At 44.9% G+C, this 24,724-nt stretch overlaps 1 protein-coding gene across 2 annotated transcripts in view; it reads right to left on the reverse strand.

Moving 5' to 3' along the window:
- The window catches only part of LOC146829460 (SWI/SNF-related matrix-associated actin-dependent regulator of chromatin subfamily A member 1), a 1,967,301-nt gene that overhangs the window by 279,039 nt on the left and 1,663,538 nt on the right, over positions 1-24,724 (reverse strand). For both annotated transcript variants that reach the window (XM_085608144.1, XM_085608145.1), the window contains one exon: positions 14,311-14,429. In XM_085608144.1, the coding sequence (XP_085464270.1) occupies positions 14,311-14,429 (119 nt within the window). The remainder of the gene's footprint in view (positions 1-14,310; positions 14,430-24,724) is intronic.

Genomic DNA, 24,724 nt, shown 5'->3' on the forward strand with positions numbered 1-24,724 from the left:
ATCTGGAAAAGATTCCCAGGAGGGCCCTGGCCACTACAGGAGCTGTAGTGGTTCTAAGGGGAATAGCCTCTGGGTACCTAGTGGGATAGTCCACCACCACCACTAGTATATAACTGTGCCCAGATGCTGTTGGAGGGTTCAAGGGACCAACAATGTCAATCCCTACCCTCTCAAAGGGAACCCCAAACACTGGAAGTGGGATTAGGGGTGGCTTTGTTGTGCCTCCAGACTTACCACGGCTTGGCAAGTAGCATTGGAGCGACAAAACTCCCTTGTGTTGTTCTGACATATGGGGCAAGTGAAAGTGAGAGACAAGTCTGTCCCAAGTCTTGCTTTGCCCTAAGTTTTCTGCAAGTGGACATTCCCTGCTTCCTCATCATCAGCTTGCTGTCTGAAGGGTTCAAGAGACGAACAGGACTATTGCTCCAAACTAAAATCTGCCCTGGAAGGGCCCCTTAAACCCCAAGAACTCTGCCAGGTCAAGCCCAAGCTCCTCTGGGACAGTTCCTTCTCATGGTCTAAAATCATCTCCCTCAGGAGACTGGTCTTGTGAGGGGGGTAATTCCTTACCCTTTCTGTTTCTTCTCTTGGGAAGCACCCGGTCTATTCTTTCAGGATCCAGGTTTTTGCAGTGGTGAGCTGTTTGGCATGAGCTCTTGTGACAGTAAACACACTGGCAAATGCCCATCATCTCTGCACGAGTCCTGAACTCCACTTCAGACCAGGCTGAAGTTTCTAGATCATTGCCCAACAAACAATCTACAGGTAGGTCTGGAGATACCACAACCCACTTAGGCCCAGTTACCCCTCCTCATCTGAGGTTCACAACTGCCAAGCAATAGTCAGTCCTGACATTGCAAACATTGGTTACTTGGTACATTTGTCCAAGTATGATCTGCTCAGGAGACACAAGTTTCTCTGTCACCATAGTGACACTGTCCTCTGTGTCCCAGTAGGCCCTTGCCTCTTTTTCATTTATCAAAGGCTGTTGTCTGTACTTGCCCAAGTTAGTGGGGCTGACTAGTAAGGTGGCAAGATCTATGCCCCATCACAGACTAAAAAAACCTGAGCTGGATTTCTAAGTCAGAACCCATCTCAGGACCCAAGGTTAACCCCACTAATCACTTGGTTGCTGTACTACCACTTGTACTTGTGCTATAGGGAGCAGGTGCCTTGGGGCAGTGGTAGTAGTAGTCTCATTGGCCTTTGGACAATCAGCATCCCTTGTTCAATGGGTCTTCACCTTCCAAATGTAGCACCATGGTTTCTTTTTGCCTTTCTTGGAATTTTGGGACTCATTGTCAGATGCAGGTTTTTGGGGCCCTTGGAAAACTCTTTCTTATCTTTGCCCTTGTCCCCACCCTTATCCTGGGATTTAGAAGACTCTTGCTTCTTCTGGTCACCTCCATTGCCATGGTTCTTATGATTAACCCTGGTTCTGACCCACTTGTCTGCCTTCTTTCCCGAATCTTGAGGAGAAGTCAGATCTGAGTCCACCGGTACTGATGCAAAAGCTGATTCTGACAGGTATTAAGGATGTGCTCCCTCATAATCAAATTATATAATCCCTCATAGTCCTGTACCTTGCTTCCATGAAGCCAGCCTTCCGGAGCCTTAATAGAAACTGTCTACAAAATCCACACAGTCCTGGGCCTGTGCTTTCTGGGGGTCTCTGAACTTAATACTATACTGTTCAGTGGTTAAGCTAAACCCATCTATGAGAGCACTCTTCAGTACTGAGTAATTGTCAGCCTCCTATTCTGTAACAGTGAGGAGTTTATCTCTACCTTTAATAGCAAAGGAGAGTCACAGGATAGCTGCCCACAGCTCTTGAGGGACCCTCTGAACTTTATAGGCCCTCTCTAAAGCAGTGTTCCATTTATGGCTATCATCCCCCTCCCGGTAAGGAGGCACTATCCTGCTCAGGTTCCTGTTATCAAAAGAAGTTTCCCTGATTCTAGGGACATTGTTGCTGCCACCAAGAGACCCTAGTGCCAATTTCTTCCTAGCTTTCCGGACTTCTAGGGACTCTTTGTCAAGGGCCAACTGATTTCTCCTGATCCTAAGTCTAGCTTTCTCACATTCAAGCAGTTGGTACTCCCTGTCAAAAGAGATGTCCCACTCACTAGATATGGAGGTCACTATAGAATGTCCTGGAGCATTGGATTCTCTAGAGGAGGATGTAGACCTCCTCAGTCTACTCTGGACCCTGCCATGAGGAACAAAGTGTGTCTCCTCTGTTCCATCTGCACTGTGCCCTGAGGGATCAGAGCTTGGGAGGTTTGACTCATTGGAGTACTCCTGTCCATACTCGGAATTGGGAGCATCAGGAAGAGCTCCTGATCCTCCCTCTTCATGGGCACCCCACCCATATTTTCCTGTTCTTCTGCCCTCACAGGATGACCATCATCCTTATGCAGCAGCTCTAAAAGCAGCTTACTAGTGGGGTTGCCAGCTGTCTTTATCTTTCTAAGACTACACAGGATCTTTAGTTCCTGGAACTTTAGACTACTGTACTTAGCAGACTGGGGTACACTAGTATCCCCAACTAAAGACATGGTTCTAGGTGTAGTGAGGTGTTGCACCAACCTAACCTAGTGGAAACTAAATTCTCTGAGGTTGGAGAAAAGGTTGTGCTAGACCCTTAACTACCCAACCCTAAGTTCCGTAGAATTTACTTATTCTAAGCAGTATTATACGTGCCTAATATTATTGATGTTTTTTCCAGTTAATCCACAACAAGATTATCTAGTAAAACAATGCAGGCTTGATTCTCAACCGCTGCACACCAATGTGAGAAGCTGGTTTGCTATATGGTGTACACTTATGTAAGTGGGCACCATGCACCAATCCAGACACTCTTATGGTGACTTTAGTGGTCTTAGACAACCTTAGAAAGTTCTCTAAGTGGTTGTTGTGGAGAGCAGCCTTCAGGCTTAGTCCAGAAGGAGTGTAAAGCATCTTGTTTTACAAGAACATAATCTTATAGGTGTAGTTTAAGTGAAAAAGAACCACACAGTATTTTTATAAAAAAAATGTATTTATTATAAGACACTCACTAACACATACAGATATCTCCTAGCCGGATATATGCACAATGCACATAATACTTTGCAATAGAAACAGGTAAATAGAAAGAAATACACAGTGGTCACCAGGGGGAGACCCAACCATATACTAAAATAGTGGTATGCGAACCACGACTCAAGTCAAGACTATACCCAGAAGACGTAGAAGTGCCGGGAGCCCACGGAACCACCCAATGTAAGTAACCAGGGGCCCCAAAGAGGTCGTGTGCAGAGTGGGAACACGACCGCGGGATCAATGTAAGTCAATGGGTAAGGCATGGTTGCAATTTTAAAGCAGGACCCTTCCCAGTGGACCTTGAGGAAACGCTGTGGAAGTTAAAAGGTTAGAGAGACACCCCAACTGTGGATACCTTAGGAATCAGGATACCTGCACCAGGGAAGCCGGGTGCATAGGTGTGAAGTGGTGTCGGAAACTGCTGTCGAACCAAATGGAGGACTTCCGGAAGATGTTGCTGCTGGAGAAGGTGAACGTGTCCGGTGAAATCCAAAGGTGATTTCAAGATGTGAAGCACCTGCAAGCAGAGGGGACAGAGTCTATGTCACCCAGGAGTGACCAGGAGCCAAAGAAGAAAATTGCCCACCGAAGTCGAGTGTTGCACGGGAGATGACGGTGACCTTGAAATTGCAGCTGTGTGGACCAGGCGATGCTGTGGAAGACCAGGAGCCGTACACAAGATGTCGAGAGTTGAGGGGCTCGATGTCCGGGGAGAGCTCCACCAAGCCTTGGCAGCTGCAACCAATGTGGAAGTTGAAGAAGGTGCAAGGTCGGGACCAGCAAGATCCAGGAGACTCACCACAAGCAGGGGAGTCAGGGCAGGCTATGAGCAATCAGGGGAACCCAACGAATTTAAAGATGACCCTCAAGAGGACCTACAGGTCGGAGGCACTAGAGTCACGAGAGGACCTCGAGCAGCTCACCAAAGATGCAGGCTCATGGTGCAAGTGATGTGGTGAGGACGAGGATCTTGGTCACTGGAGATGCTTGAGGTTAGGGCTAGTTGGAGCCCGAAGATCTTGGTGGAAGGAAGCCAACAAGCCTTTGCAACTGCAAGTCGACAAGGTGCACAGGGGTTCGGTTCCTGCCGCTTCGATGAGGGATACTGGCATCAATCTTGGTGAGAGGACAGGGCAGGCCTCAAGGGATGTAAAGAACAACCACCTATGTTGCTGAGCCTTTTAGAGTCGGTGGGAGCCCAGGATCAGCAGACTAGTCAGCTTAGTTGTGGTGCCTGCAGATGCAGAGTAGTGACTCCTTCACTTCAAAGGAAATTACTTCAGATGTCCTGGATGCCCACAGGCCTTGAAAGGTTCCTGTATGGTGCCAAGGCATGGACGTTGTAGCGGACGAGCAGGGCGACGAGATCAGGAGCAGCAGGAGTCCTCCCAGTTGCAGCCTTGATGCCCAGAGACTAGTGCAGTGAAGTCCAGAGTGCCCATACGGTCGAAGAAGTGGTGTCTCAAACAAATGTTGTCCCACAACGAATCTAGGGACCCACCCATAGGTAAGCTCCAAGATACCCTAAGGAAAGGGTTGGGACGATACAGGGGTCCCTCCCTAAGGAGGGGCTGGACAAGGGGGAGGATACACCCCTGTCCTTGGTCTAGTTTTGTGCCAGAGCGGGAGCCAACGGCTCCCTGAATTGGTTTGAACTGGACTATGCATGGAGGGCACCAAGTGTGCCCTGCAAGCAGACTATGTGGTTCTGGCAAGCGCCCCCACCCTGCCCCAATACACTAAACCCTGTCTGGGGGGTGGTCACACCTCCCTATCATAGGATACCATTGTTCTGCCTTCCTATGCCCGAGCTTGGCTCAGCAGCAGGATGGCAGAAACGTGTCTCTGGCCGGCAGCAGCCCTAGCTTGCTGTCCGGGTCTGGAAGACTGGTACCGGGAGCACTGAGGGTGTCCCAAAGGAGCTTTACGGTGCATGGAGTCATACCTCTCACACTGTTTGCGCTGTGGGGGCATGATTCCAACATGTTTGATAGCAAACATGATAGGATTCGTTACTGCCAGTTTCGAGATGGTCATCGTGTAATGACGCGGCGTCCCTCTATATGTTTTATGGCTGTCTCACCTACATTCCGGGAGAATGGACTCGGTACGTTGTAGGGGTGTCCTGCTCATGCAGGGGCACCCTCACACTTAGAACCAAGCACCCAGCATTCAGGATTCTAATTTTAGACCCATCTCTTTACTCCCTATCTTTTCCAAGATTCTGGAGAAACACGTTAATCTACAGCTTACTGAGTTTGTCGAATCTTCTAATTTTTTACATTCATCCCAGTCTGGCTTTCGTGCAGGCTTTTCAACTGAAATGACTCTTCTTGGTGTTACTGAAATGTTGCGGCAACACTTAGATAAAGGTAGCACAGCAGCCCTTGTATTGTTGGACTTGAGTGCTGCATTTGACCCGGTCTCTCATACCGTGTTAATAAAATCCTTGAAGTCTCTCGGTGTTAATGGTATGGCACTTGGCTGGTTGTCCTCTTTCCTATCCAGGCAGACTTTTAAAGTCTTTTCCTCTAGAGCCACCTCTAAAACCCATTCTTCCCCTTATGGTGTGCCTCAAGGGTCCATCCTTAGTCCTCTTCTGTTCAATATTTATGTGCATCCTTTGGCATCGATCCACCACTCAAGAAAAATTTGTGGTTCCTAGGGTCAAGCTTGCAAGAATGGGTGGTCGTTCCTTTTCCTATCTCGGCCCACTCTTATGGAACTCTCTCCCCATAATGATTCGCAGAGAAACATTATACACGAATTTTCGCAAATTACTAAACTCCTGGTTATTTAATCAATAAACTTTTGACTTATCTCTTCCTTTGCCCTTTAATCCTGCACTGGGAAAACCTTTTTGGGTAGCTGTGCACATTATAAAATTATTTCAACATAACATAACATTGTAAGGCCTGACTTATGGGGTGACTTATAGGTTTTAAGTGCAGTGACCTTAGATATAGGGAAACCTATATCTTTCGTCAGTAGTGATAGCACTAGCTTCCACAGGCTGCAATGGCAGGCCTGTAGTTACAAATTGAGTGGTCTCCCATGGGTGGCATAATACATGGTTCAACCCATTGGGTACCCCTGATGTACCTATGCCCTGGGTACCTTAGCACCATATACTAGGGACTGATAAGGTTGCACCAATGTCCAATCTGGGATGTACCTAAGTACTTACCTTACCAATTTAAGGGAGAAAATACAGAGACTGGGGTCCTAATTTGCAGAATCCCAGTCAGACTAGACAGAAATGGCATTACACAACCCCCCTCCAAACGTAAGGAGATGAGACTAACATTGCCCAGTTGAGTCTTCATTTTCTAAGTGGAAATATCTGGAGAGTCCATTTGCATTGATATGGTTACTCCCAGGTCTATATTCCACTGTATAGTCCATCCCCTGTAGGGAAATGGACCACCGCAAAAGTGACACAGAGACTGGGGTCCTGATTAGCAGGATCCCAGTCAGACTAGCCAGAAACAGCATTACATCAAACAAAAAGTGGGGATAACCATAAAAGCAGATCCTCCATTCCTACAATGTCTCTACTGTGAGTTCTGAGTAGGGGAAGGAGAACACCTGCTGTAGATTAGATTGGTGTTCAACAGCCACCACTGAAGTTCCCAGGCTGCTTCCTCTGGGCTTACTGCAGATGGAGGTTCTACACCAAAGCCCCAATTTGCCAACGAGCATGTGGGACCAGCATAAGGCACAAGGTAAGAGGCCAAGAAGCCTCAGAAGGGTTGACGCAGAAACACAGGAGCTAGTCCAGAAACACTGGAATGATAACATGAATGTCATGGACTTGCTGCAAGGCTGGAAAGCCCTTAAACACGAGTGTGTCCAGGATGGCTCCTATAAAGGAAACCCACTCACAGGCTACACGTGGGATTTTGTATATTGATCTCCAGAGAGGACAGAAAGGTGACCGTTATCAGTAGGTAGTCCACAACTGACTGTGACGAGTCCCCCTCAAGCAGCCAGGCATCGAGATACAGGAATACATGTATCCATTACCACTAACTTCGTCTTGGTAAACACCTGCGGTGTAGAAGTGAGACTGAAAGGTAGGATGGCAAAAGGTGGGTCTGACCTCACTACGGACTGCGGGAAGCATCTGTGGGAGTGCAGGACAGACACAAGCAAGTATACAAACACCATCCAATTTCATGGATCCAGGATGGAAGAAACCTGGGCCAAGATCAAAATCTTGAACTTGCCGTTTTGAAGGAAAATATTCAAAAGTCGAAGATTCACAACCAGCCTGTGTCTGCCATCTTTTTGGGGAACCAAAAAACAATAGCAGTAGTAACCCCTGTCCCTCTCTACCTGCGGAATCCTCTCTATTGCTTTTCTGGCCAGCAGCGACTGAAGAGCGTGCACAAGGATGGAGGCAGAAACTGCTGAAATCTGAATGAAAATAGGTGAGTTGAGAGGCACAGTAGACATGAAGGGGAATGCGTACCTTTGATCTGCAGAATCCACTTGTCTGAAGTTATAGCACATCAGTTGGACTGGAAAAAATTGATTCTGCCCTCTACTGGTCACACTGGTTAATGGGAAAGAGAATCAGAGTGGCTTGGTCACAGCTGCACCAAGGGAAGAGGAAGAAGGCTACTATCCCTGGTGTTGCCACCATCATGTCCTCTTGAGACATAAAAAGGCTGTGTGGGATGGTGTAAGGGCTATGAGAGCTGCATCTGAAAACAGGCAAAGACTCAATAGTATCCTGTTAATTTTCGATATTGTTGATGGAATTGATGTGCCAATAAGAGTGTCTTTAGAGTGTGGCATTTCCCAACTCTATTTTAAATGTCAGCATTAATATAATGAGGGGAGGGGTGAGAAAACTGTCCATCCCCTCATCATCTTTCTCATGCAGAAGCCTTTGAACGGCAAACTGAATAAAGCTTCTAGTCTACAATAATATTGGCATCGAGGAAGATGCCGATAATAACCCAAAGGTAAGGTCTGTACGCTGGTATTCTCATAAGGAGACATCGGCTAGTGCAGGCAGTTGGAACCAAAAAGGCTTTTTGTGCGGAAGTGAAGCCAAGAGATGGTGCAGGTAGGGAATTGGTCAGAGATCCAAAAGTGTCAATCAGTGTTGGGATTGGAACAGCTGATGAGTATCCGACTAGGGGCCCTTGCAGCTCCGTGGGACCCGAAGGCGCTCAGAACGAGACAACATCACCCTGAATAATTGCAGCATGGCACCCTTAAACGTCTCTATATGCTGCAAGGACGACAATGGCCTGGGAAACCTGGGCTTGCCAGAACCAGCCTTGGAGCAGTCTCGGAATTAGGCAGCAATGGAGTCAACTTATTGGAGTACTGCCTGTGCAATTTCTCCCTGGGCCAGGAGTAGTGGGAGGGTGACAAGCCATGCCTGGACTTTGTGTTTGTGGCACAACTTGTTCCTTGACATTGTCTTCAACTTGCCAGAAGATAGCATCTTGGAGTTGAACCAGGACCTGGCTCAGGTGCAGGACTGCAACTTAAGAGTTGGAGCGGGTGAGCTGCTTGAAATGTGACCTAGCTTGCTTTTTGAGTTGAGCGATGTACAGCTGCACCTTCTGCTCCGACTGCTTCAAGGTGCATCATGGAGCATTTGTCACATGACTTTGAGTCATGCCAACACCATAGCCACCAAAGGTAGACATCTTGTGGACAGATACGCTACCAGAAAAACGTTACCAAAGGTAAGCAACTTAAGCAACTAGTTGTTCTGATAGAGACTTCTAACCGCAGATTTGTCACCTTGTGAATATGAAAGCAGTACCTCCTTAGGTGGTGAGTCTGTGGAATGGCTTAGACCAGGAAATCCTGCAGGATAGATCGGGTGATTTTCCTGTCCCTCTGGACCTGGCTATTTGGACAGCAGTGCTTTCGGATTGTGTGGAGGGACACCCAAGTAGCAGATTGGCAGATGTCCGAAACTAGCACATTGCACACCAGGGTAGTGGTAGCAGCCTTTGTTCTGCTGGAATGAGCGCACAAGACGTTGGGGTGCTGCCTTTTTGTTAGCTCATAGCAGATCTTCATGAATTAAACAATCCACTAGGAGATGGGTTTTTTTTCATACTTTCCCCTTTTTTGCTGCAGAGAAGCCCATAAAAAGTTGATTGTCCAATGGATGTTTTCTGCATCTATCAATGTAAAATAGTGAAGGCCCTCCTGGGGTCAGTCCGATGAAGCAGTTTTTTCATCTCAGAGGGGTGTGGCAGGGCATAGAAAGCCAGAAAGGTGAAAGAGCATCAATACCTTTGGCAGTAATGACGCTTTTGTCCGGAGGACCAGCTTGTCCAGAGAGAAAGTTAAAAATGGTTGTTGCACGAATTAAGTCTGGAGTTCTCTCACTTGCCGGGCAGAGGTGACGACAATGAGGAACACTGTTTTTATTGTCAATAGAAGCATAGAGCAGCTGTGTATTGGTTCAAAGGGAGTGCACATCAGGTTGGTAACAACCAAATTAAGGTCCCACTGTGGCATCATGAAATGTGTTGGGGGAGCATGTGGGCCAATCCCTTTAAGAAGCGCCCCACAACAAATGACTTGAAAAGGGACAATTGATCTGAGAAATGTAGAAAGGCCAAAAGGCCTGAAAGATAACCCTTAACTATTCCCACAGCAAGGCCTTGCTGGGCTAAGGAAATAATAAACATTAGGATTTCAGACAACTCTGCATGTAAAGGTTGGATGTCACAGGAGGTTCACCAAATAACAAATTCCTCCCAGAGTCCTGCATCTACAGTTTTTGTGGATGGACGCCAGGATTCCACCAACAACTTCAAGAGATCAAAAGCCATCAACTGTCGCCTTCAATTTCCACATATGGAGGTGTACACTGTGCAGGATCGGATGCAGGATGTTATGACAGGAGGTTCTCTGGAAGGGACAGCTGGATAGGAGGATATATATTCATGGCCAGAAGTTCCGGGTAACACTTTCCTCTCCCAGTCTGGAGCCACTACTTGGTCAGTCTTTCCTGATTTTCTTTAGCACTCTGGGCCGGAGACGCAAGGGCCGAAACGTATAGAGGAGCCCTGAGCCCCAGTTGAGGCAAAAGGTATTCCAGAGGGACAATCGTCTTGGGAACTCCAAAGCACAAAAGCTTGGACACCACGTGTTCTCTGCAAAGGAGGAAAGATCAAGCCAGAGTTCTCCGATTTTTAAGAAGATGCCCTATACCACCTCAAAGTAAACTGCCATTCATGATCCACTAGGCAATGTCAGCTAAGTTTGTCTGCCCTGGCGTTTAAAGATCCTGCCAGGTTTTTGCCAATGCCCGGAGTGTTCAGCCACTTGCAGGGATGTAGAGCCATCTGGGATAGGACCCATGACCCCACAGTGTCTTATTTATTGCAGTACCACATGGTGGTAGTGCTGTCTGTGAGCGCCTGTACCTATTCTTGACAGTTCGGAGGAGCACCTTTCAGTAGCTAGAAAATCGCTTGCAACTCCAGCAAGTTGATGTGTAGATGAGCCTTTGCCGGAGTACTCTGATCGCCACCTCTCCCAGGTGGCCTCTCTAAAGGGTTGGCTCAGTATATAGTGTCCACCTATGGTGAGGCTATGTGCACCGAGTCCAGGCAACCCTTAGTGATATTTTCAAAAAGTATACCCCGGCACTCAACATTAAAATGTGTTATAATTAGAATATAAATCTGTCCAAAAGAGAGTATCATGACACAAGTTGGTTTATTCCTAATAAAATGTGATTTAATATTTCCTGAAAGACCTATTACCTTTTCACAGGTTAAGATATACAGACAAAATCTTTTCTTAACGGGTTAACAGTCCAACCATAGACATATTATGTTCATTCCAATTTTTACAGAAAAAGGGTTAAACACTGCACAGTGTAATGATGAAATTTCACAGTCAGTCCAAATATCAATGTTCAATGACAGCCGACACGTGTTTTTAGTCACTGAAGTGACTTTTTTAAGGCTTAACAGTACAATTTCAAGGTTGTACTGGGTAGAGCACGACGAGTACGATGTGGAGAAAAAGAGGTTGTCCAGACTGAAATGTAAATGCCAAATGCCAGCATTTGTAAAGCGCACAGCTACCTTGGAAGAGGTGTCCCGGCGCTGGGGGCCGTCGGGAAGATTAAGCAGGCTATTGCCCAGACTCACATGGTGCTGGGCTAACCTGCCGCCGGAGCCAGAGATCGAACCGTGAACCCTGTGGTCCGGAGTCAGGCACCCTGGCCGCTGCGCCAAACCTCTTCCACCACCGCAGCTCTTCTTCTAGAATGCCTCTAGATAACAGTCTATGCTGATATTAAGATAGCAGCAGCGCAGGCTTGCAGTCAGACCCTGTAAGGTTACACACGTAGGTATTGGGGTTCCTCTAAGAAGCCCCCTAGTACATTGTATCATGCAACTAACACTGGAACTGGTGTAGTTGCATGATTCCAAACATGACCATTTTCGGGGCAGCCATTATGTAGCAGGACATTTTGACTTGCCAGTGTCCACTACATACCTTATAATGGCTGTCCCACACATTCAAAAATGGAACTGGGGTTTTGTAGGGGTACCTCCACTCATGCAGGGGTACCCACACACTTAGAACCATGCACCCTGCCCTTAGACTAAAGGGCCTACCTTAGGGTTGACTTATAGGTTAAATGTGCAGTAACTGGGATATAAGAGAAACCTTATATCCAAAGTGAAAGGTGCAACCATCATTTCACGCAGACTGCAACTGCAGCCCTGCAGACACAGTTTGCATGGGCTCATATGGGTGGCATAATATATGTTGCAGCACATAGGAGATCCCTGGTGTACCAATGCCTTGGGTACCTCAATACTATATACTAGGGACTTATAATGGTACACCAGTATTCCAATTATGGGGAGTACAAAGTACTTACCTTGAATTTAGAAGAGAGATTACTGCCACCGGGGTCCTGGGTAGCAGAATCCCAGTGAACTACAGTCAAAATACACAGACACCAGGCAAAAAGTGGGGGTATCAATGCCAGAAAGGTCTTACTTTCCTACAACCTGCCCAACTCAGCAATGACACATATGTCATGACCATTAACTCTGCGTGGGATTGGGAGAGGGATCTGCTGCTGGTCCAATTGCATTTGAGCAACTACCACTGAAGATCTTTTGCAGCCTTCTCTAACACCTGGACGGAATCTGGTAGTTTCCCTTATTGCTGAGACCACTGAGACTTCAGATCCCACTAAGAGGCCTGCATGTGCCTCTTGGTGTGGTCCACAAGCAGGATGCAGGAAGGTAATAAGCCAAAAAGTCTCTGAGACACTTTCACTGAGACCCAGATGAACTGAGAAAACATCGAGATTGTAGTGCGAATATCCTGAACTCGTTGGAGTGGAAAGGTGTGGGAAAGCACTGTATCTAGAATGGCTCAGATGAAGAGGAGGCTTTGTGAAAGAGTCATGTGTGACTTCAACACGTTGACCGAAAGCATAATGATGTCAACAAGTTGTCCGTCACCTAGAGGCTATTTATGACTTCATCAGCTAGTCATTGAGGTATGGGAAGACTGGTATTCCCAACCTTCGCATATGGACTGTGTTCACTACCATCATATTTGTAGACACCCAAGGAGCACTGGTAAGGCTAACAAGGAGAATGAAGAACTGAGAGTGCCCTTGGCCTATCGGAACCCTCAGGTTAATGCCTGTGGAACTGCAGGACTGGGCTATGAAAATAGACGTCCTGCAAGTCCAAAGCCACCATGCAGTCTCCTGGATCCAAGGCAGACAGAATTTTGGCCAGGGTAAGTATTTTGAACATGTCGTTCTTGAGGGTGAAGTGCAGAAGGTGAAGATCAAGGATAGGATGAAGGCCTCCATCTTACTTCGGCACCAGGAAAAAGCAGGTGTGACAGTCAGTCCCGATTTCCGATGCCAGAACCTTCTCTATGGCTCCCTTGGCCAGGGAGCGCTTGAAACTTCTCCACGGAGTATAAACAAGTGGTCCTACAGGAGATGTTCCATATCCGATGGATGTGATAGGAAGGATAGGGAGTAGCAGTGGTCCACAATCTGTAGCATCCATTAGTTAGATGTGATGCTCCTACACCCAGTGAGGAAGATGGTGATGCTTCTTCCCACCAAGTGTTCTGAGCCACCAACACCGATTTAAAGTGGTTGTGCAGCTGTTGAAGGAGTGGAGGTTTAGATTTGGGAAGCATGTTGCCTTTGGAACCTAGACGGTGTCTGCCTGTTCCCATGCCTCTACCTCAAAAGGGCAGAGAGGCATGCTGTTGTTGAAGAACAGTCTGGCCTTGACTCTACTGGTATCCCCTGCCAAAGCCTCAGAAGGCGCGATGCCGCTAGGGAAAATGGTGGTGCTAAACCTAGACAGTGTGCGGTGGCCTTGCTCATTTTAAATCTATCCAAGGATATCCGTTAAGGATTGCTGGACATTGTTATAAAAAAAGCCAGAGGCACAAATCCAGGCATGGCAACAAAGCACCATGCTGATCTCATCTGCCTTCACAATCATTTGGTAGTGTCAAGATCCAAATGTATGGAGTACTTTGCTGCGTCTGGGCCGTCTGTAATAAGGTGTTGTACGGTTAGTCAGATGTCATCCGCATGGTTGTGGGGAAACAGGCACACTCATACATATTTTATGGTCCTGCCCCTACATAGACAATTTTTGGGACAATGTATTTTTTGCAATCTGACAGATACAGGGTCAAACCGTGAACACACTGACTGAATACATCTTGCTTAGTAGACCATCGGTAGGGTTATAGCAGCTTTATTCCAGTTAAGCATACCGTTCTCATTTTATGGAGAAAACAAATTATGCTAACCTATGAAATTTTATTACACAAAGTTTGGCAGATATTGGGACATGAAAAAGTGGCATGCAACCATGAAGATAAATCCCAAATTCTTAATCAACTGTCAACAATGGGGTCCCGTTCTTTCATATGAGTCACTGGCAAAGCACTAGGACTGATTGAGAGGAGCTTACTGTTGGTGAAAAACCACTGAAAAGTAAATTGGCTTTAGTACATACCAAACAACTTTTAGTGTTCGCAAACCCTCTGATTTTGTGAATCGGAGAGTTTGCAACCACTAAGAAATGTACTACAGGTGGCCAAAAATGTGCACAAGGGTTTCACTAAATGATCTTTTCAGCAATTGATTTTGAAATCCCCATCACTCATACTCTATGTTTTATGGATACAATATTTATATTTGGATCATCTTACTTTTGCATCAAGGGCTTTCTTGATGCTAATCCTTCTTTGGATTCTTGCCTCTCCTCGTTCAATCTGAGCCATAATCCTCTCAATGTCTTGCAATTCATTGCAGCGTTCCCAAAAAACAGCTGAAACACAAAAAGACAATTTTAAAGTTTGTTAATCACAAGTTATGAAACAGAGAGTTAGAAAAGATCACATTCTAAGACGTGCAGTACAATAACAAATTTTATCACACATTAGTTTAGTAAGACTACTTAGTTCGCAGGCTCTTATATTAATGTGAAGCAAAGAAAAGACACAGAAATAATGAAATCCAAAATACAGGCTGTCTAAGATTACCCTTGTAAATTTTAATTTAGAGTTATTGGTCATTAATTGGTGATGTGATTACCTTTCAATATGATTTATGAAGTCACAACAACTTAATTGCACAAAGTATTCTCCATTCTGTAGTCTCTAACACAAAGCTCCATTGGTCTTGCAACTTAGCCCTGATGGAAAGAAGTGCATCCGTATGGATGACAGAATAGTATAAAATTGACCCAGACGTATAATAAAATATTCTTTCCTTGGCGAGTTGCAGATGCATTTGACAGTTGGAGGTACGCAAAATGATTTCCGCATTTACCCACTAATAACTTGACAGAGAAGCCTCCCAAAACTTTTATTTTGGTCAAATGAGAAGTTGCCAACATTATTCACATCTAGCATGTGCCACATGCTAATGGATATATGGTTCAAAAAAACAAAAATAAGGAGAGAACTGTGACCGCAAGGATTAAATGAGCATTTGCAGCCATGTTTCAAAAAGAAAAACATGAAGCAGTGTTTATCAATGGCTAACAGAGCCTTGAATTTTGTGTAGCAAAGGCAGGATAATAATACAGCTTAAAATCTGGTTATGCTAGACCCTCTTCTGACCCAGGCACAATCAGCCAATGTCAGACGCAATAACATTATGCATGACTAACAATTATACACAATGTCGGAAAAATATGAAATAAATAAACTGGCAAAAAGCAAGTTACTGAAGTACAAAGCCCAAATGTCTCAGCAGGGAGACCTATTGGCCTTGTCAGTCTCCTTTTTGTTTTAGGGTAGATGGCCGTAACAAATGCATGTGCATCAGTGGTAGCCATGTTTGCACAGGATTTCAAAAAATAAATGGCGGCTGCAAATGAGCATGCATCCACAGAGACTACTTTATAAAGCATTTTATTTTGGCAAATCCTTTTAAAAGATACTGCTGTGTTAGTTGGTTGTGGAAATCTGTGCACTTGACCCCAGCTGAGAAGAGGTAAAGGGCCTGTGCTTGTCCTCTCAGGAATCCTAACTTTACTACTGCTAAATGCGTTTTGTGAATACCGACAGTCGTAAAGTTAGGATTTTGTCTCAGTTTAGTAGTAGTAAAGTTAGGAGTCCCAACTTTACTACTACTAAATCCCTTCTGTGAATACCAAAAGTAGTAAGTTTAGGATTTTATCTCAGATTAGTTCTGTGAATCAGCCCCAACATGATGAAATTGGTATACCCCTAATTGGCAAATTTATCTCACTTATACACCCCAAGTATATTGTACAAAGTGTACCAAAGGCCTGTAATTGGCATATTTATCGTACCTATAAGTCCCTAGTATATGGTATGAAGTGTACCTATTGTGCCATTCACTATAGTGATAGCGTAAAACATGGTTTCAGGCCTACCATTGTAGCCTTACTAAAGCAGCTTTAAAACTGCATTTTAACCTGATAAAATAAACCCCTTTTGACAGGTTAAACTTTTCTTTTCAAAAGTAATAAGTCACTCCTACATAGGGCTTACTGCCTATACGACTGGGTGCATGGTATTTGGAAGCAGGCATGCCAATATTTAATGTTAAACATGCCCTGATAGTGAAAAGCCCGAAAACCTATTTTCACTGTAGCAAGTCTGGCTGTTCCATGGGAAAACAGTGGGGCACAATATTTAATTTAATGTTATCTCCAGCAAGGAAACACCTAGAAATGTCCTTCTTAGACTCTTTGAAATATTTAAATAAAGCCCAATTCACTAGCAAAGTTAGTTTTTTTAATAAATATTATGGAAAATGTGTTTTAGAAAGTTACATTTTTCTTCTCTAAATCCTCTGAAGGCTAATTTGTATTAGACTCCAGCTGCAGCCTTGTAGGAAAGTAGGATCTGCTTTCATGGTTACCCCCACTTTTGCCTGGTGCCCATGTGTTTCGACTGTAGTTTGGTGGGATCCTGATATTCAGGATCCCAGCATCTATGCTCTCTCTCCCAAAATGGCTTTGGTATGTACTTTTGTACCTCCACAATTGGCTACTGATGTACCCTTATAAGTCCCTTGTATATGGTACTAAGGTACACAGGGCATGGATACACCATGGGTCCCCCATTGTCTGCAACATGTATATTGCCACCCATGGGAGTCAACTTAAACTGTGACTACAGGCCTGCCATTGCAGCCTATGTGAGGTGGTGCTTGCACCTCTCACAACAGATATACTTTTCCTTATATCTGAGGACACTACACTTAAACCCTACAAGTCACCCCTATGGTAGGCCCTTCAGTCCTTAGGGCAGGGTGCTTGGTTGTGAGGGTGCCCCTGCATGAGCAGGATCTCATACAAACTCCGGAGTCAATTCTCCAGGCTTTGTAAATGTGGTCAGCAGTTTTAAGACTTATAGTGGAAATCAGTCATTACAATATGTCTAACTATATAATGGTGTGGCAAACCTGGTCATGTTTGGTATCAAACTTGTTGGAATCATACCCCACAACCTATTCCGGTGTTGGAGGTATGATCCTATGTACTGGGGGCCCCTTACTCCCGGTTACAGCCTTTCAGAATCTGCCAGCAAGCTAGTGCTGCTGCTGACCACAGACACTGTTCTGCCATCCTGCTGCTGAGCTGAGCTCGAGCAGGGGAAGGTAAAACAATAGGTTTCCTGTCACAGGGATGTGTGACCACCTCCCAGACAGGACTTAGTGTATTGGGCTGGAGTGGAGGTACTTTTCAGTGCCACCAGACTGCAAAATGTGCCCTCCTTGCGTACTCCGGTTTCAGCCAGTTTGGGAACCCTTGGTTCCTGCACTGGCGTGAAACTGGGCATAGGACAGGGGCGTATCTTCCCCTTTGTCAAACTCCTCTTCTGGGAAGGGTCCCTGAGTTATTCCAACCCTTTCCTTGGGTATTTAAGGGCTCCCTTGTGAGTGGGTCCTTGGGTTCATCGTGGAACAAGACTCAGCTCTGAAATCAACACACTCTTCGATTGTCTGGACACTTGGACCTCGTTGAACTTTGCCTGGAACCAACATTGCATCAAGGAAGACTCCTGCTGATCCTGCTGTTTTGCAAGTCAACTGTGTAGTCTGTGCTTCGCTCAGGTTCTCCAGAAGACCTGTGGGCATCAAGGACATCCAAAGAAATCTCCCTTGGAGTGAAGAAGTCACTCCCTGCATCTGCAGGCACCGCAACAAAGCTGACTGGTCTGCTGCTCCTGTCGTCCTCCAGACTTCCTGAAGATCAGCAAAACAGGTGGTAGTTCTGTGGCTCTCCAGAGGCATGACCTGTCTTCCTTGCATTTTGGAGGACAGTATGCCTTGTCGAAGCCACTGGGACCAAATCCCTGTGCACCGCATCGACTAGCCTTTGTCATGGCTTGTTGGCTCTGCACTCCAGAGATCTTTGCGCTACAAGAAGCTCCAGCACCTCATTCCTTGAAGATCAGTGTCCTCACTGCACCCCTTGCACCCTGGGCCTCCATCTTTGACGAGCTACCTGAAGTCCTCTTGCGACTCCTTTGACTTTCAGCCTCTGGGTCCTCTTGAGGGTCTTCTACTTTGGTGGGCTCCACTGCTTGCTTGGGGCCTTCTCTGACTCTCTTGCACATGGTGAGTCCCCTGGACCTTGCTGGTCCCAACTATTCCATCTTGCCGTCTTCCACGCCAGTTGTGGCTACCAAGGTATGTTGGTGCTCCCACCGGACACGAACCACCTGGACACTGACATCCGACGTGAGACAGCTCGTGTATGGCTCCTGGCTTCCTCGGCATCCCCTGGTCCTCATTGCTGCAGCAACAAGGTCCTCGTTGACTCTTCAGAACTTTCCCAAAAGGGTGGGCATCATGCCTCGTAGTAGACTCAGATTGGCTCTGACTCCTCTGCATACAGGTTCTCCTCTTCAAGAATCCACCCTCGGATTCCACCGGACTTCTTCAGAAACTTCTCCAGAGGTCTTTCGTCCCAAGTCTTTCACTGTCATCTATGGGAGGTTCCAACGTCACCTCAACCCTATGCACTCAGCTTCCCTGGTGCAGGTAATCAGATTCCTGGGATATACACGGGTAGGGTGGCTCTCCAACCTTCCGTACTCTAATGTTTTTTTTCTGAGTCCTCTGGGAAGGGTCCTTTTTCTTTAAAACTGCAACTGCGACATCTACTAGACTTCCATTGGGCATGCAGCTGTGTTCCACTCTGCACACAGCCTCTGTGGGTTTTCTAAGTACTTAGCCTGGGTGGTTCCTGGTTCTCACAGCTCCTGAGTCCTTTAATCCAAGTCCTGTTCTGCCTATCAGTTCGCATTCCACTTCTATAGTATATGGTTTGGTCTACCCCTGGAGATCAGTGTTTAATTGTGCTACTTACCTGAATTCATTGAAGTATTTTCATCTGTATTGCTATCTCCGGCTGGGAGCTATACCAATGTGTTAGTGATTGTGTTTTGTAACAAATAGACTTACTGTTCATAAACACTGTGTGGTTCTTTTCCATCTAATCTACACTATTGATTAATTGTGGTAAAACAAGCTGTTTTACACTCCTTCAAGATAAGCCTGAAGACTGCTCTCCACAGGTACCACTTTGAGAGCTTTCAAAGGTTATCAAAGACCTTTAAAATCACCATAGGGGTTGCCTGGATTAGTGCAAGGTGTATCACTCCTTTAAGTGTGCACCATATACTAAGCCAGCCTTCTACCCTGATGAGGTATGAAAACTCACTCCAGAGCAGTAGACAACGGCTTGGGTGTGGGTAGGTGTCTCTATTCCTCCGACAGGATGACCATTTAGGTAGAGCCCAGGAACTTAGTTAACTTCAAAAAACCCTCACCTTCACAGGTAGGTATCAGGTGACACATGTACAGGTCCCTTCTTTGTTGCCCTAGCCAGCCACGCTCTAATCACAGAGGGAAGGGTGCATCCGACAATACTAGTTCAAAGTTATTATTAAGGAGGGGTTGCTCATTTCCTTCACTACATATCTGGGGAGGGCACACAGGGTCTGCACAAGGGGAGAAAGGATTCCCCAATCTTTACATAGAGAGGGGCACAGTGGGGCTGTTTGCAAAAGGGGACACAGGAAATGCTGCAAAAGTGGACAGGTTACCCCCAAGGAGATGTTGCCCTATTTGTTAGGGAGAACCAGGTGTCGCCCACACCCACATGATGAAATGCTTGAATTCATCTCAGCCGCTGGCAATGCCTCAGGGCCACAACCTAGTCTATCGTTATTTTGCACACCATGACACCTCAGTTTGGACACAGCAATATGCAAATCAGTCTTGATTCTGGAACACAAGCAACCCAGTACCTGTTTTGCCTTTTTGGGGTTCATCAGCAAGGTATAGATGAATCCTTGCCAAGACAAAACCTCATATCTCATGTTACTTGTGTTTTGGTTCAGGGAGGACCTGGTCTGGCAGTTTCGGGTCGACTGTTTCCACTGGAGCAGGGTCAAGGCTGATTTGCATATGGCTAGGTTCAAACTGAAGTGGCATGGTGTGGAAAATAACAATGGATTAGGATAGGCCTTGAGTTATTATCAGCGACTGAGATTATTTCAAGCATGACATCCATCACAATACTTGAAAGGTAAGTCTTTTTGCTCTTTGCCAAAGCTACTAGGGGCTTGAGTTCAGGCTAGTTAAGTGACTTTAGAGGATCAACCTAATAAGGATTGCAAATATTACTTGAGAGGGCAATTACCCCATCAACTAATTCTGCAATTTCTTACATTGGTATTGAGTGATGGGTTCCAAGACGTTTTGCAGTACCACCCAAGTGATTTTAGCCAAAAGCGAAATACCCTTTTTAATTTGACAATGCTACAATTTAAAATGCCTCCTTGGCATGGTTTCCCTTAACGGTTTGCCTTCAGGCTTCCTATTGTTGCTGACTTCATTTTTGCTGGCATTAGGACTCTGAACATTTAACCACTGCTAACCAGTGCTCAAGTGCTTGTGCTCTACGTTCAAAACATGGTAACTTTGGCTTATACCCAACTGGCATATTTAATTTACTTATAAATCCCTAGTAAACTGTAGTGCATATGCCCAGGGCCTCTAAATTGAATTCTACTAGTGGGCCTGTCGCACTGACTGTGCCACCCACTTAAGTAGCCTTTTGAACATTCTTAGGCCTGTCATTGCAGAGTCTGTGTGTGTAGTTGTAACCTGCCATCTCAACCAGGTAAAATAAACATTTTGCCAGGCCCAAACCTTCCTTTTTAATACATATAAGGTACCCAGCAGTGTGCAGTGTATTCAAAAAATTGGTCATGTAATTTTAAGTATTAACTGTCCTGGTAGTGGAGAATTCTTGAATTAGTTTTTCACTACTGCAACGTCTGTCTCGCCCATAGGATAACCTTGGGGAAGCCTTATAACATTTTTTAAGTGTAATTTCCAAATGTAAATCGATCACTGGTTCATGTCTAGTTTCTCTTGAATCCTAATTTAAAACCCTAATTTATGGTGAAGTCGGATTTTAAGTTACAATTCTGAAAATGCCACTTTTAAAATGTTGCACAAACTAAAGGAGATAGGCCCATAGGCCGGGGCCAGGTAGGGCCGTAATAAATTGAAAACACGAAAAGGGGACCTGGCTCCGTTTCACCTTCTGCTCCTATTACTTTTGAGCAATAAACAGATTGCTACCTTTTCTGTTTGAATGGAATATTTATTCAACCATTCATTTTCTCGATTTTAACAGTTTTTTTATCAGAACATTCATATGCATGAAAAGTAAAAAGACACTTTTCCCAAAAACATACAAAAAATACTTTTGACAATTCACGAAAGACAACAATCATAAACATGCAACATTACTATATACAATAATTCTGCACAAAACAACTTTTTGTATTTGCATCAAACAAAACAACTTTTTGTACTTGCATCAAAAAGCAAAACGACTAAAATAAATCTTGTCGCTATCTTGATTTTGAGACCAAACATGTGCCAAACATGGGGTACTCCTTTAGGTATATATGTGGGGAATGATTTTCATGGCTGATCCCTCACACAATACATAATGATTCCAATTCCTCCGTGTCACAAAGGTGCCAACGCATTTCAAGTCCCAGGCCAATGGTACTGGTGCTCTCTTTAGGGCTTCATGTTAATGGATGTCAGCATTTTCTAAAAAAGTTGTTTTGTTTGATGCAAATACAAAAAGTTGTTTTTTGTAGAATTATTGTATATAGTAATGTTGTATGTTTATGATTGTTGTCTTTTGTGAATTGTCAAAAGTATTGTTTGCATGTTTCTTGGAAAAGAAGTGTATTTTTACTTTTCATGCATTTGAATGTTCTGATAAAAAAACAGATAAAATCGAGAAAATGAATGGTTGAATAAATATTCCATTCCAACAGAAAAGGTAGCAATCTGTTTGTTGCTCAAAAGTAATATGAGCAGAAGGTGAAACGGAGCCAGGTCCCCTTTTCGTGTTTTCAACTTCCAAAATGTTGGTATTTTCTTGCCTTAGCCATTTGGTGCCTGCAGCCTGGTTCTGGTCGCATGACTGGGTGTAGCTGGCAGTTGGGCTTTGTGTATTCGCCTAGACAAAAAGATCCGAGATCGTGGATCAGTGAACCTAGTTAGTAGGGAAATGGGGGGTCAACTCAATGAGTCAACGCACCACAAATGAAAGAAAAGAAAATACTTTTCTTGAGTCCCCTCACTCACCCAAGGTTTCCCCTAGGTGACATGCTTCATCATTGGGGCCATCCCAAGCATCTACTGCTTGGGGCGTGCTGCGACTTGCGACAGTTACGTAGGAGCACTGAATTAGTAAAGACTATGTGTAGTGCAGTGAGGGGGGAGTGGTGTGGATTGATTAAAATGTACCTAGCTAGTGAGTGTAGGATAAGTTTATTCTTGCTCCTAGCTGATAATGGATAAAAAGGGGTTTAATAAAAGGGAGGAATTAGGTAATTATGTGCTAATAGTCCCTAATAATCAGAGTCAACATGTTTCAAGGTTATCCCCTAAACCTCTTCTTCAGGACCGCATGGGGACCAGCCCCATGTGTACCACTCAGTGCACAACCTGTAATAAAGTGAAAATAATAATAAACGCGCACCTCAGTGTCAGCGTGAACAAATTACATATGGTCACACTGAACACATAGTATCTAGAAGGATACAAAAAGACATACAAGTTAATAGCAACCTGCCCATCCGTGTCGTGGGCAGGTGAACATCTTGGATCATAATAAAACATAAGTGGTGGTGCTCATGACTGTAACTTAGAATAGGTGTTGAAATCCAGTGCAGTCTGGTAATCGTGTGTCTCTAATGTGAAAAAACACGTATTTAGATGCAAAAACACACACAACACTCGTGATGGGACAGCCGACAAAACTAACATTACATAAAACATATATAATGGCTTCTGGACCTACTTATTAGTTAAGCAAAAATTGCCTCATGGTCTGCCCAGGTGGAAGAGCCTGAATAACCATAGGAAAGAGTATGGGTTAAAAAACTCAAGGTTGGTATTAAACCCTGTAAGAGTGAACAAAGTTAATGGAAAATAAAAGAAAGTGGCACGGTCTGGCTCGAGGTTACGAGTGAGCCCAGACACGGGAGGAAAAAGCTTACTTGACTCGGCTTGCCTCCGTCAATTGGACCTATTGAGACCCTTCGGTAGACCGCATCTTAGCGTGTCTTGGTTTCACCGCTATTAATACTGTGTGCAGCAATAAAAAAATGCACCGTCACTAACTCGAGGGAGAAAGGAACTAGACCGCGTATAAAGTACTGTTAGCGGCGGCCATCTTGAGTTTTTCGGTGGAGGCGGTTCTTTGGAAATCTCGGGAAAGCTCTCCAAAGAGGTTTATAAAACCGTAAGGAGCACAATAGCAACTGGTGTAGCAGAAATTGGGAAATACCAATACAAATAAAGGGAAATTAAACATCTCTAAAGGATAGAGGTGGGGCGCGAACCCTGCCAGTGAAAATCAATCTGTGTAACAGAGTGAAGGAATTTGGAATAACGTGGCGGCCATATTGGGTTGGACTATAGGAAAAGGGATAGTCCCGGATACGGGTAAAAAGGCGATGAGCAATGCCACGCTTCTCAAAAAAAAAGAAATAAGTAAAGGAAATAAGTGGGGGAAGGAGGAAAAGTGATAATAATAGTAAGAGGAATAGATAAATAATAATAATAGTAGGAGGGAAGGTGCCTGGAAAAATGTTTGAATTTTTTTTTGAAAGAATTCTTTGGCAAAGAAATTCAAAATACCTATATAAGTATACTTCCATTTGATGCAGAGGGTCATTTTGCAAAATTAAGCAAAAATATTGTTACACAAAAATAGGCAAACAATTAGTAGTTTGACAGAAAAAGGTTCGAGAGGTCAATCCAGGTTATCTGACAAACTGACCCCACGGGATATTGTCGTTTAGTCCTTTAGTATCCGTGCATAGTTTGAAAACCCAGCGTTGTTCTTTTTCCAGCAGTCTGCGTTCAAGGTTGTCACATGGTTTTATATGCTCTGGTACCACCCACCTCATGTCGTTAGGTGAGTGTTGCATATCATTAAAATGTGCTGTCATTCTGCTACTTGCTCTGTGGCATCGGATGTTACTGCGGTGTTCACAAATCCTTGTGCTCACCTTCCTAGTTGTCATACCCACATAGTGGAGATTGCAGGAGCATGTGATCAGGTACACTACTCCCACTGTGTTGCATGTCGTGAAATTTCTTAGTTCCCATGTTGAGCCTGTATTGAAATGGACTGTCTTTGTGGTGGAGGTCAGGTGACACACAATGCAGTTATGACACGGGTAATGGCCAGTTGGTAGAGTGCTTATGGTCTGTTGCATTTTCCTTTGGTTCGCTCTAGGGCGTGTGTGTACCAAAAGGTCACGTAAAGTTTTGCGTCTCCTATGTGAAAACATAGGTGCAGGGATATCAAGGTTGCCACTGTTAAGGATCCTCCAGTGTTTCTTTACCATCTTGGTGATTTTGTACGACGCCGTGCTGAACGTGGTGATGCAGATGGATCTCCTATCTTTTTCTGTTTCTTGTTTCACATAAGTCTCTAGGAGAGCGTCTCTATTGTTATTTTTTAACCCATACTCTTTCCTAGGGTTATTCAGGCTCCTCCACCTGGGCAGATCATGAGGCAAT

The sequence above is a fragment of the Triturus cristatus genome, chromosome 5_2 (genome assembly GCF_964204655.1).
Source record: "Triturus cristatus chromosome 5_2, aTriCri1.1, whole genome shotgun sequence".
Classification (NCBI taxonomy): domain Eukaryota; kingdom Metazoa; phylum Chordata; class Amphibia; order Caudata; family Salamandridae; genus Triturus; species Triturus cristatus.